At 42.7% G+C, this 13,405-nt stretch overlaps 1 protein-coding gene across 6 annotated transcripts in view; it reads right to left on the bottom strand.

Moving 5' to 3' along the window:
- PDE1C (phosphodiesterase 1C) overlaps positions 1-7,342 on the bottom strand; it is a 380,734-nt gene extending 373,392 nt beyond the window's left edge. Inside the window, exon 1 of one of the 6 annotated variants that reach the window (XM_065832649.2) lies at positions 7,033-7,342. In XM_065832649.2, coding sequence (XP_065688721.1) covers positions 7,033-7,117 — 85 coding nt within the window. In that variant the 5' untranslated portion in view covers positions 7,118-7,342. The remainder of the gene's footprint in view (positions 1-7,032) is intronic. The other 5 variants (XM_065832651.2, XM_065832652.2, XM_071804710.1 and 2 more) reach the window with 5 other exon arrangements.
- Positions 7,343-13,405: the final 6,063 nt, after the last annotated feature.

Raw genomic sequence — 13,405 nt, 5'->3', positions numbered from 1 at the left:
TATGAGGGCTGCAAAGGTGCTGTTGCCCTCAGATGAATGACACACTCCAATAAGACTGAAAATCAATACACAAGAACAAAGCAGTTAACTCAATTACTACAATGCATACGATTCCCTGGCCAAAACACAGCATTAACAATAACTCACCACCAAACCTGCTTATTTCTCTGGTTTCTTTCCAGAATAATTTTAAGACCCCACTCCTGTCTATTCCACTACTAATGGATAACCTTTCAAGAGAGAATAAAGAAAATACTGCTGTGGATTTTCTGTTAAAACTTAAGCATGTGACACAGAGCTGAAGGTATTTTTCCTTATCCTAATAAAGCCAAGTTCAATATTTAGCTCATTTCCATGCTTCCCCACCCTAGCTCAGACCAACACAGCACACACCTCCTCAAGCAACATCTTCTTTGACCAAAACACAGAAGGTGTTTCAAAAGTAATTTGTCAGAGCAACCAGCAAGAACCACTTTGGCTGTTCTACCTGCAGCCTTGAAAGTGATGCTGAAATGGGTTTCAAGTAGTGAACTGCAACACGAGAAACTCCAGCAACATTAAGAAAACCACATTTTTAAATAATTGCTTCTAAATAGGGCCCAAAAGCAAAAACTCAGGTCTTCTGTAATAACTGGAGGTAGAGCTTTTGCATGCAAAACAGAGACAGCATCCTCCTAAAGAAACTTTCCTGCATGACTTAGAAGCAACTGCTGTGAGCTTGACTGTGTTTCAGGGCGACATCCTTCCTCTCCAGTAACACCTGAGTTACAACAGAACTCCCCATCACTTCAGTTCATTCAAGCCTATAAAAATAGATTTATTAGACAGGTCGGACAGGACAAAACAGTGTTGCCAGGCGCTTCTGGATATGAGAAGCAGAGAGTGGGAGCTTTAATGAAGTTAGCTCTTAGTCACAGGAAGGTGATAAATGCAGAAAGAAAATATCCTCTTGTTAATGCTCGTGTTTACCATTTTCCCAGGTTTAAAGACAGTGGATGTTTCTCTGTCTTGCACCTTTAGAGAGTCAATTACAGCAGCAAAGTCAGTAAGTAACACACTGGCATTCTGATATAATGGTATTTTGTTTGTACAGGAGTGATAAGACAAGGTGCAGGACAAAAAAAAAAAAAAGCCTTAATTCTTAATTCCTTTTCCTTGAAACTGCCAGCTGCCATTCTCTTATGTTTTACTTTTAGTGGAGGAAAATGTAGCCAAAGTTAAACAAGAGCTTAAATACAACAACTTGTATATACAAAAACTTCATGGACTCTGAAATTTGCTGTCACAGACCATGCTAAATTGCACAATTCCTGTCTTCAATGTTCCCACTAAATGACTTGCTCTGTGGCACCACTACAGACCCTTTACATCATGTCATCAGTGCAAAAAGGCCATAAAAGCAGAACATCCAAAACCACACAGAAATCCTGAGTGGGCACAGGGCAGCACGCCTCAGTTCTCCTTGGGGTCTCTGTTGAAAAGGTGGTGTCTGGAGGAAACAGATTGGTGACTACCTTGTGTCTTTGTACAGAAGAAATCTATTGAGTATTTCCCTTTCTGGTACAGCAGACCAGATTCTTCTAAAAGGATCTGTGAAGTCCTTTCAAAGTGCTGCATTCCCACAGCTCTCCTGTCCCACCACCAGTGCTGTAAGCAACCAAAGTGAAAATTAGAGCAGTTGAGAAGCTGCTCTAGGTTGCACTGACCATCTCCAGAGACACAAGGCTACCTAACTGCAAGCCATCAGGAAGGAGCTCTTCTTGCAGGAGCGTTCCTCCATGCCCGCACACTTCCATGAGTGACATAAGGCCCAGGCCTTTCATAAAAATTTTCATTAAGTCTCATCATAAGTGATTATTTTCAAAACACTGTGAAGATCACCCTTATTTAGCAGTCAGAATAGGGGTGAATCAATGCAATTTTTCTTTTTTGCACACAAATGGGAATAATTTTGTGTCATCTTGATATAACTGTGTTCCTCACGATTATCAGCCTTCTCTCCCTGCTGACAATTCAATAGCAGATGAAGCAGCTCAGTATTTGCCAAGAACTTCTTGAACATTTGCAGTACCTGAAACTAGATACCTACGTATAGGAAGAAGCAGGCCAATAAATAAGATTACAGTCATGGACTTCAGCAGGGTGAACTTTGGCCTCTTCAAGGTCCTGCTTGGAAGAATCCCCTGGGTTAGGGCTCTAGAAGGTAGGGGGATCCAAGAGAGCTGGCCAATATTCAAACATCACTTCCTTCAAGTTCAAGACTGACACATCCCTATGAGTAAAAAATCGAGCAAAGAGAGTACGAGGCCAGCATGGATGAATAAGGAGTTCCTGTCAAAACTCAGGTGGAAGAACAATGTTTATGTAATGTGGAAAAAGGGACACACTGTCTGGGAGGAATTTAAGGAGGCAGTTCGGGTATCACAGTATCACAGTATGTTTGGGATTGGAAGGGACCTCAAAAGATCATCTAGTCCAATCCCCCTGCTGGAGCAGGAACGCCTAGGTGAGGTCGCACAGGAATGTGTCCAGGCGGGCTTTGAATGTTTCCAGGGAAGGAGACTCCACAACCTCCCTGGGTAGCCTGTTCCAGTGCTCTGTTACCCTCACTGAGAAGAAGTTCTTTCTCAAATTTAAGTGGAACCTCTTGTGTTCCAGCTTGATCCCATTGCCCCTTGTCCTATCATTGTTTGCCACTGAGAAGAGCCTGACTCCATCCTCGTGGCACTCACCCTTTATATATTTATAAACATTAATAAGGTCACCCCTCAGTCTCCTCCAAACTAAAGAGCCCCAGCTCCCTCAGCCTTTCTTCATAAGGGAGGTGCTCCACTCCCTTAACCACCTTTGTTGCCCTACGCTGGACCCTCTCCAGCAGTTCCCTGTCCTTCTTGAACTGAGGGGCCCAGAACTGGACACAATATTCCAGATGGGGTCTCACCAGGGTGGAGTAGAGGGGAAGGAGGACCTCTCTCGACCTACTGACCACCCCCCTTGTAATACACCCAAGGATGCCATTAGCCTTCCTGGTCACAAGGGCACAGTGCTGGCTCATGGCCATCCTGTTGTCCACCAGAACCCCCAGGTCCCTTTCCCCTACACTGCTCTCTAATAGGTCATTCCCCAACCTATACTGGAACCTGGGGTTGTTCCTGCCCAGATGCAGGACTCTACACTTTCCCTTCTTAAATTCCATCAGGTTATCCCCCGCCCAACTCTCCAGCCTGTCCAGGTCCCGCTGGATGGCAGCACAGCCTTCTGGCGTGTCAGCCACTCCTCCCAGCTTAGTGTCATCAGGGATGCTGTGAGGAAGACAAAGCTCCACCTGGAATTAAATCTGACCAGGGATGTCAAAGATAACAACAAGGGCTTCTTCACGTATATCAGCAGCAAAAGGAAGGTTAAGGAAAATGTAGGTCCACTGCTGAATGAGGAGGGCGCGTGGTGACAGATGATACAGAGAAGACAGACTTACCGAATGCCCTCTTCACTTCCATCTTTACTGCTAAAACTGGCCCTCAGGTATTCCAGACCATGGAGGTAACAGAGAAAGACTGGAAAAGGGAAGACTTTCCCTTGACTGAGGAGAAACAGGTTAGAAATCGTTTCAGCAAACTGGACATGGGCCCTGATGGGATGCACCCATGAGTGCTGAGAGACCTGGCAGATGTTATTGATAAGCTGCTCTCCATCATCTTTGAAAGGTCTTGGAGAGCAGGAGAGATGCCTAAGGACTGGAAGAAAGTCAACATCACTCCAGTCTTTAAAAAGGGAAAGGAGGATGACCCAGGAAACAACAGGTCAGTCAGCCTCACCTCCAACCCTGGAAAGGTGATGGAACAACTCCTTCTGGATGTCATCTCCAAGCATGTGGAAGAAAAGAAGGCTATCAGGAGTAATCAACACAGATTCTCCAAGTGAAAATCATGTTTGGCCAACCTGAGAGTCTTCTGTTATGGTATGACTGGCTGGGTAGACAAGGGGAGAACAGTGGACATTGTCTACCTTGACTTCAGCAAGGCTTCTGACACCATCTCTCACACATCCTCATAGGCAAGCTCAGGAAGTGGGGGCTGGGTGAGTGCATGGTGAGATGGATCAAGAACCGGCTGAACAGCGGAGCTCAGAGGGTTGTGATTAACAGTGCAAATTCTGTTTGGAGGCCTGTAGTTTGTGGGGTTCCTGGGGGTCAGTATTAGGTCCAGTCCTGTTCAAGTTGTTCATCAATGACCTGGATGTAGAGACTGAGTGCTCCCTCAGCAAGTTTGCTGATGATACCAAACTGGGAGGAGGGGCTGACACATCAGAAGGCTGTGCTGCCATTCAGAATAATCTGGACAGGCTGGAGGCAGAGAAGAACATGATGAAGTTCAACAAGGGTAGGGTCCTGTACCTGGGGAGGAATAACCCCAGGCACCAGTACAGGTTAGGGGTTGACCTGCTGGAAAGCAGCATTGCAGAGAAGGACCTGGGAGTTCTGGTTGACAACAGGTTGACCATGAGTCAACGATGTGCCCTTGTGGCCAAGAAAGCCAACAGTATCCTGGGGTGCATTAAGAAAACTGTGATCAGCAGGTTGAGGGAGGTTCTCCTCCCCCTCTTCTCTGCCCTGGTGAGGCCGTATCTGGTGTACTGCGTCCAGTTCTGGGCTTCCCAGTTTAAGAAGGATAAGGAACTACTGAAGGGAGTCCAGCGGTGGGCTACAATGATGATTAGAGGTCTGGAGCATCTTTCTTATGAGGAAAGACTGAAAGAGCTTGGTCTGTTCAGCCTGGAGAAGAGAAGGCTGAGAGGGGCTCTTATCAATGCTTATAAATATCTGAAGGGTGCGTGTCAAGAGGATGGGACCAGACTTTTTTCAGTGGTGCCTGGTGATAGGATGAGGGGCAATGGCCACAGACTGCAGCACAGGAGGTTCTTTTTGAATATGAGGAGAAACTTCTTTACTTTGAGGGTGACAGAGCACTGGAACAGGCTGCCCAGAGAGGTTGTGGAGTCTCCTTCTCTGGAGACATTCAAAACCCACCTGGACTCATTCCTGTGTGATCTGCTTTAGGTGAACCTGCTTTAGCAGGTGGGTTGGACTAGATGATCTCCAGAGGTCCCTTCCAACCCAAATCATGCTGTGATTCTGTGATAGAGGTCTCATCTGATGGAAAAAATAAATTTAAGGCCCATCTCTGACACTCTAAAGTTGCTGTGGGGTCTTCTGAATATGTTAATTGTCTTCAGCATAAGGATTAACTAATACATGAACCAATTCAGGTCTGTCTACCACACAGTGTTCGTAATACTACACAGCATGTTTACAAAGTTTTCACGGCTATGTGAGTCAATCCAATGCACATTTACCCAGATATAAAAATAAATGTTATATAATGCACAGTTCACAGAATCAATACGCTGGTTGTGTGCACCAAATAGAAGAAAATAGCGCAGAAACTCCTATGCAACAACTGTCTTATGAAGCAGAAAAAGCTGCAATTCTAAACCTGAGTCATTTGATCCAAAATTTGGTCTAGTTGTTTGGTGAACATGAGTAGCAAATAAAGACAGGAGAGCAACACACACAGCAATCCTCTTGGTTTGTTCATCAACAAACAAAATAATTAGGCACAGTCATAAATGCTCAGTGTCTTCAGGGAATGTTCTCTCCTGTCCAGGCTCAAAAAGGGAATGTTTGTCCTCCAGACTGACACAAACTGATGAAATAAAACTATTAGCAGTGATGCTGAGAGGGGAAAAGATTAAGATAAGGGGTTCAAAAGTGAGCATGCTACAACTTAACCTGTGGAGGGACTACCACCTGCCCGCTAGAGAATGAAATTAGAAAAGTAACATTTTCCTGGCAGTTTCACCTTTAAAATGCTACATGCACATTAACAGATGACTATATGAAGATATTTTAATGAAACATAGCCTTCCCATCTTCAATTTTTTTCATCAAGTTTAACACTGGCAGGATGTTAATGACTGCAAAACAAGTTTTCCATAAAGCAGAGGAATAGATAAACATGCACCTCCTCCCACACCAATAAAAAGCTTACATCCATCATTATTAGATGAAATTGTGACCCAATTACAGTGGTATAAATCAGGAAAAAACAGTTTCGTGATTTCACAACTGCAAGGAAGTAGAATCTCTGTCATCTTAAAGGTATTCAACGGGAATTCGCACTGATTATTACATGTATTTTAACTTGTATTTCAACTAAAAATTAAAATGGGATCTAAGCTTGCCTTGTTTCCAAGATCTATAGGGATTTATATAATGTAGCTTAGTGAGATATGCAGTTTTAGCAGAGCAGCCTGCTCAGGGAATCATCAGATTTTAACTTTCGCACAAGTCTCCTGGAAAAACACACAGACACCTGTCGCTTTGAGAAGCCTCACTTGTTCCCTAAGACAGTGAACACAAACAATAAACTGCACTTTTCAAACAGCTACAAGAACCAGCTTTAAAATTCCTAATCTCCCCTCACATCTTTCCCGGCTCCAGCAATTTTGCTTTTTGTGTTTGAGAGGCAACAAGAACTGTTACATAAATACATTTTTACACAAACTGAGAAATAGCAAAAGGTTACGGAGTTTGGAAACACTTGCTAAGTGAACAAAGCAATACTGGAAACAAAGCGAAGTCTCCCAAGGGTTGTTTTCTGGGCTCGTCGGAAGGAAACACAGCTAGCAACTTGGAAACCTCCAATTCTGAAGCCCAGGCTTTCCTGAGATAAAGGTTCCAAAACAGAAGTTCTGCAAACATCTCAGTGAACTCATGCCAGATCCCAGCGAAAGGATTTAGAGCAGCTGTGTATCAAAGGCAAGTTTCTTGAGCAGAAGATAACAGACAAGGCAGAATGGAAAACAAAGCCAAACAAGAGTTGCAGGGCATCCTTACATCTTAAAGGCATATGCTGACAAGAAGCAGTTGTCAACATCTGTCTTTTACCTGTACTTACTGGAGCTGTAAAGAAAGAGAGGAAAGGAAGAGTAGAGAGGCAGTGAGGGAAAGAGGAGGAATTAAATCAGGCTCACCAATTGTAAAGCTGTAGCCATCGATGCTGAAAGTAGCACTCCGGCATTTTTTAAATCCTTCCTTTCGGCTGCTTGGCTCTGTCATGATCCTGCCAGCTTATACGTTCAAGCAGTAGCCGCTGTTCTCTTCCCCCGTGGAAGCCGAGCGCTCGAGCTCGCTCTCAGCTGCCCTTGGATCTCTGCCTGTGACAGCACGCACACCCAACTTCACACATCTCCCAGCGCGGGGAGCAGAATGCGAGAGGCACGCACCCAGCAGCTTTCTCCTCCCCCAAAAGCTCTGGCTGGCATGTTCCCGACCTGCCTACTCAGAGTTTAACAACTGGTTGGAGGCTCCGGTGTCTAAACCGGCAGTCAATTAGTGCGAGACTGCCAAGTCAATAAGCCGGCTGTATCTGTCAAATCTCTGTGTGGGAGTTCAGCACACAATTAAAAAAAAAAAAAAGATGAAGGGTTAAATTTTGCTATGATCTTCCTGCTGACTCCCCTTGTATTCCCTGCTATGCTGCAAGCCCCTGCTTCTGTGGCTCCCCTTGCTCATGGGGATTTCTGACTTGCAGCAAACCGTGCTTGGATTTCAGCCCTTCAAATACAAGCAGCTTTTTTTAATCATTTGAAATATAAATAAGGAATCAACCCAAGATTATAGCACACCATCAATCACCTACTAGTTATACTAACTGCAAGTCTCTGGAAACACAACTGGCAGCAGAATGCAAGAGATTATCAGTAAGAGTGTAAGTGACTCTGGGAAAACGACAAAATTAATTGAGCAGTAATTATGATAAACTGAGCAAAAATGTACACATACACACAAACAAAATTCTTTCAAGTTCTTCCTCTTCTTGGTGGTTTATCACATGGTTTGTAAACTCCTCTCTGCAGATTTTTTTTTTTTAACCTCATGATGTTTTAAACTGTGAGTCAGAGTCCTTACAGCATTTCGCTGAGGAAGGCAGGTAAATCATCCCTATCCTATGAACAGACAAAATTCAGAGTCAAGGCTGGCAAAGTTTTCACAGGAGACTAGCAGCAAGCCATGGTTTTATAAATAAGTATCAAAGAAAACACTGTCAATGCCTTACTGATTCCAGTTCACATGAAGCTGTGCAACCCTTTTATTTTTTCTGCTGTATGTGTTAATATAGATACATGCTAGTAAAGTGCTCCAATTTTTCAGGTTCCCAAGCATAAAGGTAAATTCCAGGTAAATTCATTAGGTTTTGCATTGACCTGGGTGGAAACCACACGGAAACAGTTTCAGGAAGACTGTCATCAAAATAATAGCTGACACACAGTTTGCTAAAAGCTTGCCCAACGCACACCAAAAGGTTTACAAAATATCAGCAAACCTCATCTGTGTTTAAGGTATAAACCTCAGTCCTACCTCGGTTTCTCAACAAAAGCGTTAAGTCAGATAGAAATATTGCACTTTCAAAATCACCTCGCTTCAAAGGATGGAAGAGAGTCACTAATAGTTCATTTAAATTCCCCTTAGTTCTAGGCCAGTGCAAAACCTCAGCCCAATAGACCTCTTTTTGTTAACAATTTTTTTCATGAACAGCTGCTTAGTAATACAAGGCAAGTTCATTAAGAAGGCTGTTAGTAGTGAAGTTTTTACAGGAAGGATGACCTGGTCTTCTAGGTTTCTCAGCCTTTCAAGACTGAAGTGTGAAATAACAGCAACTATTTAGATAAAACATTTACTTCACTTGTACCTGCAATTATTTTACACCTCAGAAAGATAGGCACAACTCAAGAATTTAAAAGAGCTGCTGCTCTAAAGGCAGCCACCACAATGAATTCTCAAGCAGTCCACAGGACTCCATCCTGTAGCTGTCTCTCCCGAAGAGCATAGAAAAACAGTCTGGGTATGAAGTGTTTCTAAGGAATCATTTTCTCTGTCACTGGTTATATAGGTCACACACCTACATAAGCACTAATGCTCTGCCTAAGAAAGCAAAAGCGTAAAGAATTACTCATGCTGTATCTAGAAAGCACGAACTTAAGTGTTACCTGAAGGAAAGGTAAATATTGCAGCTGTCAGGATTGTGGGTTTTGGTTTTTTATTTATTTGAGTTTTGGTTTTTAATTTACTTATTTGATGACACTATTTTTTGATCAGTCAAGTTTCTTAGTTTCAGAAGAAACTTTCTTCCAAAAAAGACAGACACAGTCTCGCTTGCTCCCCAGCTTGGACCATGTACTCATGTAGGAAGCAGGAGAGCTGGTTTAGCATTTCATGTCTCGGGAGACAATCCAGGTCGCAAGCTACTGCCATGTTGCTCATTCCTGATCTCCGTCATTGTGGCTTCGGCTGCTTTGTACAGGTTGCCAGAGAGAAAAGGACCTGGCCATTGAGCGTCTACGCACAGCTGAGTTACCTTGCAACAGCACCTTGTTCAAGCACCAACTAACACTAATTCAAATAATTGTAATAATTTGATAAGCTTAATTAGGTCAAAGTCAACTATTCCCTCAGGAAGGGCAAAGTCACTCTGCAGGGCAAACTGATCAAATAAGGCTGTAAACTGGATCTGCCTCACCCCTGGAGAGGGGCCTGAACGGGCTGTTTGCAGTGGGACGCTCTCTGCCTTCAAAACTGCAGAGGGGAGAAAAAGGGAAACGTTTTGATCTGTAAATTTTTCAAGAAGGAAGGAGTTTCTTCCAAGCTCTACTAAAAATTTAATCCAGCTGCTCAAGGAATTACCAAATCATATCAGTAACATGACACCTGATCCTATCTGATTCTTTGTATTTTGCTGTTCAGCTCTTGGCTAGATTTCAGTTCTGCCATTTACGTTCTGCTTTCCCAAACAATCCCTACAGATTCACTCAGGGTACAGTACATTTTCTACCTTCCACTACCAGGCAGTACCAATACAGCTTGTTAGGCAGTTCTTGTGGCTTCAGTTGTGTGCCATGTAGAATAATCCATCTATGTCATTTGTAAACCACCTGGGATCTGTTGAGATGAAAAAGCTCAGTGTGAATTGAAAATATTTATTATTATTGCTGTAAACAGACCAGAGTATCCATGGTAGCATTTAATTTGTCAACACATAAAGCAGCAATTACTTTAATATTTTTCCTTCACTTTTCAAGGTGTAGAAGAGTTTGCATGTTTTCAGGAATTCTGTTTTAACCAAAGACCATATTAAATCAAACCACGGATCCATCCAATCTTCCATCTTACAACAGACATGCTAGAGGAAGTTGGAAAAAACCAACCAAACAAAAACCAGCCACTTATAACAAATATGCAACACCATCCTTCCTATCCCCAAGCAGTCTGTTTCTGCCCTGCAGTATAAAAAGACATATTATTTATGTAAATTTGTCTCAGCAAGGCTGAAAGATTAATTGCAGTTTACACTCAAATACTTTCCCAAGCATAAACTTTGAAAATCGATTGCATGGAGAAATACTTCTATGTATCAGCCCAAAGGCATAAGACTTGTTCTTTCAGTTTTGTATCCCCTGGCTCCTGTAGTGTGAGAAGGGGAGAATAAGAGCATGAAATAAAATCCTCATCCCATGTAAGTAAATGACAAAATTGCCACTCACTTCAGCAGGACCAGAGCTCTCACTCTCCTCCTGGTTTTCCATACCTGTGCTCCTGTTGACCTGGTTCCTAACACAATTAAGTTTCACAGGAGCAGTGATTTAGACCTCAGCATCCATATACTTTTGTAGTACCTGTCACTGAAGTTAGCAGAATTAGGATCTCTGAACTTTTATCATTTCAGAAGTGTCTCAGGCACCCTAAATCAACAGACAACTTGATTTTGAAGCTTGAAACAAAAATGCAGCCCTACTGGGTCCAGCCAAAAGTCCATGGAGCCCAGTGTCCTGTATCAAATCTCAATCACTGCCCAAAACCAGATGCTAATAGAATGATAAAGATGCTACAAATGATGAAGAACAAGACAGATTGTGGTGATACTAGATATCCAACCACAGCCAGCTTCAGGTATCTCCTGAGCCAACTGGGTTTTCTGCATGTTCATAAACAGTAAAATTTTCTGTTCCATCAGCTTAAACATTCAGCACTCTCAGCATCCATTGGCGGGGAGGTCCACAGCTTAACTAAACGTAGCACAAAGACTTCTTGCTTTTGTTTGCTTTAAACCTTTCTCCTTCTAGCTATGTGGTTGTTCTTTAATACTCACTTTGATAACAACATCAACTCTGAACCCTTCTGGTTACGAATCTGAAGGTGAGGAGCAGTTCCATGAAAGGCAAAGGGGTCATCAGCACCCAGGATTTCTAGTGGTAAGGAACCCCTGAGGCTGTGGGTTCTGGTGAGACCAGACCACAGAAGCACCAGGCAGGTCCTGCCTTTGAAAACATTGTTTGGAACACTTTATTTCCATAAACTTCAGTTGAATCAGTTTTACAAGCAGGTATTTTTTAGAGCAGTTTTAGAGGCCTCTCTCATCACTGGTGTCAGTGCCACCTGAAAATATTTAACATCTCAAAGAAGAGCTCAGCGCTTTTCAGGACTGGGCAGTGACGCACCAAGAACTGAGAAAAATCTTAAGAAAATGTCTTCCAGCTTCAGAGAATAAATTAAGCTGAAATCCCCTGAGGTACTTGGTATATTTCTCACAAGCAACAATGCAGTTGTGCACTGCAGATTGTTTATGGAGAGATGGCATTCTTCCCTGAAAGCTTCTTTGTTTTACCGTTTCCTAGAAGTACTCCATCTGCATGTTACGACAATTTTATCAGACATTGTCACTGTCAGGAATATCCACTACATTTAAGTTATTTTTAGGCATGATAGCCAGAATGCAATACGACTTCTTAATGCTCAGCTGTTCTGATGCTTTCTGCTTGCTTCAAGCTTTACCATTTTCCTCCTTACCAAACACCGACAAAAAGAACAGTCTCCAGTGTGCTAGAGTATTGTCTTGGTTTATGCTATTTTTTATTTCCTAACACAAAGCAATCTTGTCTTATTTAAAGTGATTTCATACCATGGATGAAAATTCAAATGCATCCAATAAATTCCAGGCACGGGAAAGGGAAAAAAAAACACAGTAATATTATTTTGAGCTTGTACTTCACCTGAACTATTTCAAGCAGCTCTGCAACTCAGAGGAAATGCACTGTTTTCTTTAGAAACACAGGAGGATCCTATACCATCTAATTTTAGGCACCTCATCAAGGCACCTAAATGAGGAACCCTGAGGCTCCCCCTGCAGTGAGCAGGCCACCCCAAAGGTTAGTCAGAGCCCCTAAAATCTGAATTGCTCTCTGGAGAAGCTCCTTCTCTCCTTGGAAGACCAAGAGAGCCTGAGGCATCTAAGGTCTCAAAGAGGTACCTTAGGGAGGAGACTCAAGTTGAGCAGTAGGATCCCTGGCAATAGCTTATACTTCTCTCCAGATTGCCTGTAGGCAGTAACAGGGTAATTTTTTTTTTAATGCTCTAATTCCACTCTTGTCTAAACAGTGCTGCTAATCAAATTTCAGTTTGCCCTTACAATTTCATTTGATTTTTTGGTGTCAATTTGCACACTATTGAAGTATGATGCTCTAATGTGATTCTCTGTATTAAACCAATTCTTGAAAGCAATTCAACCAAAAATCAGAACCAATAAAAATTATGCCATTACACAACAAAATAAAGTTTGGGGTAAAAGCATTAAAAACATGTTGCAAAAGAAGTAACGCTATACTACTTCACCATACATATGTGATGCCAACAGACTTCTGTTTCCCACAGCATTCCTGGGACTATCCCATAGTTAAAGCAATACTGAAAGATTTTCCTTTCCATCTTGTCAGAGAGAGATTTCTGATCCTCATGGTATCTCCACTGTAATTTACTTTGGTGGATTTGCCTTTGTTCCTTCCCACTGCTCCTCTTGAAAAGCAACCACATAGCGGAACAGCAGCAGCCAGTTAGCACATGCATCTAAATCACTCCATCGCATTTGATTCTCCCTGATGATTTGGGCTGTGGCCAGTCAAATCATGAAAGCCATTATTTTGTTTTGAAACTCCCTCATTATACCAGTAGTGAGTTGTTCCCCTCCTCGGATTTCTCTCTTCTTCCGCAAAGTTGGTTTTAAAGATAATTCATTGTGATAAAATAATCCACAGACATGCTTAATCTATGATGTGAAAATGTTGAGGGCGCACTACAATAGACAGAGCAAAGAAGTAAATCTTTTGGTGGTCCAAACCAGTGCAACTTCACCACATTCAGCAAAGTTGTCCTAGCTCTTAAGACCAAGATCTATGCTTTCCCCTCCACCCTGGAGGAAAACTGAGCTGCATTGCTTAAATGACTTCTTATCAAGCAGCGTCCCGAATGCCAGCCTCCTCATATCAGTATCTGGCTTTTGACCATACTGTTGTTCCA

This window comes from Patagioenas fasciata, chromosome 2 (genome assembly GCF_037038585.1).
Source record: "Patagioenas fasciata isolate bPatFas1 chromosome 2, bPatFas1.hap1, whole genome shotgun sequence".
NCBI classification, from domain to species: domain Eukaryota; kingdom Metazoa; phylum Chordata; class Aves; order Columbiformes; family Columbidae; genus Patagioenas; species Patagioenas fasciata.
The sequence above is the reverse complement of the archived record's forward strand: the minus strand, read 5'-3'. Positions and strand labels throughout refer to the sequence as shown.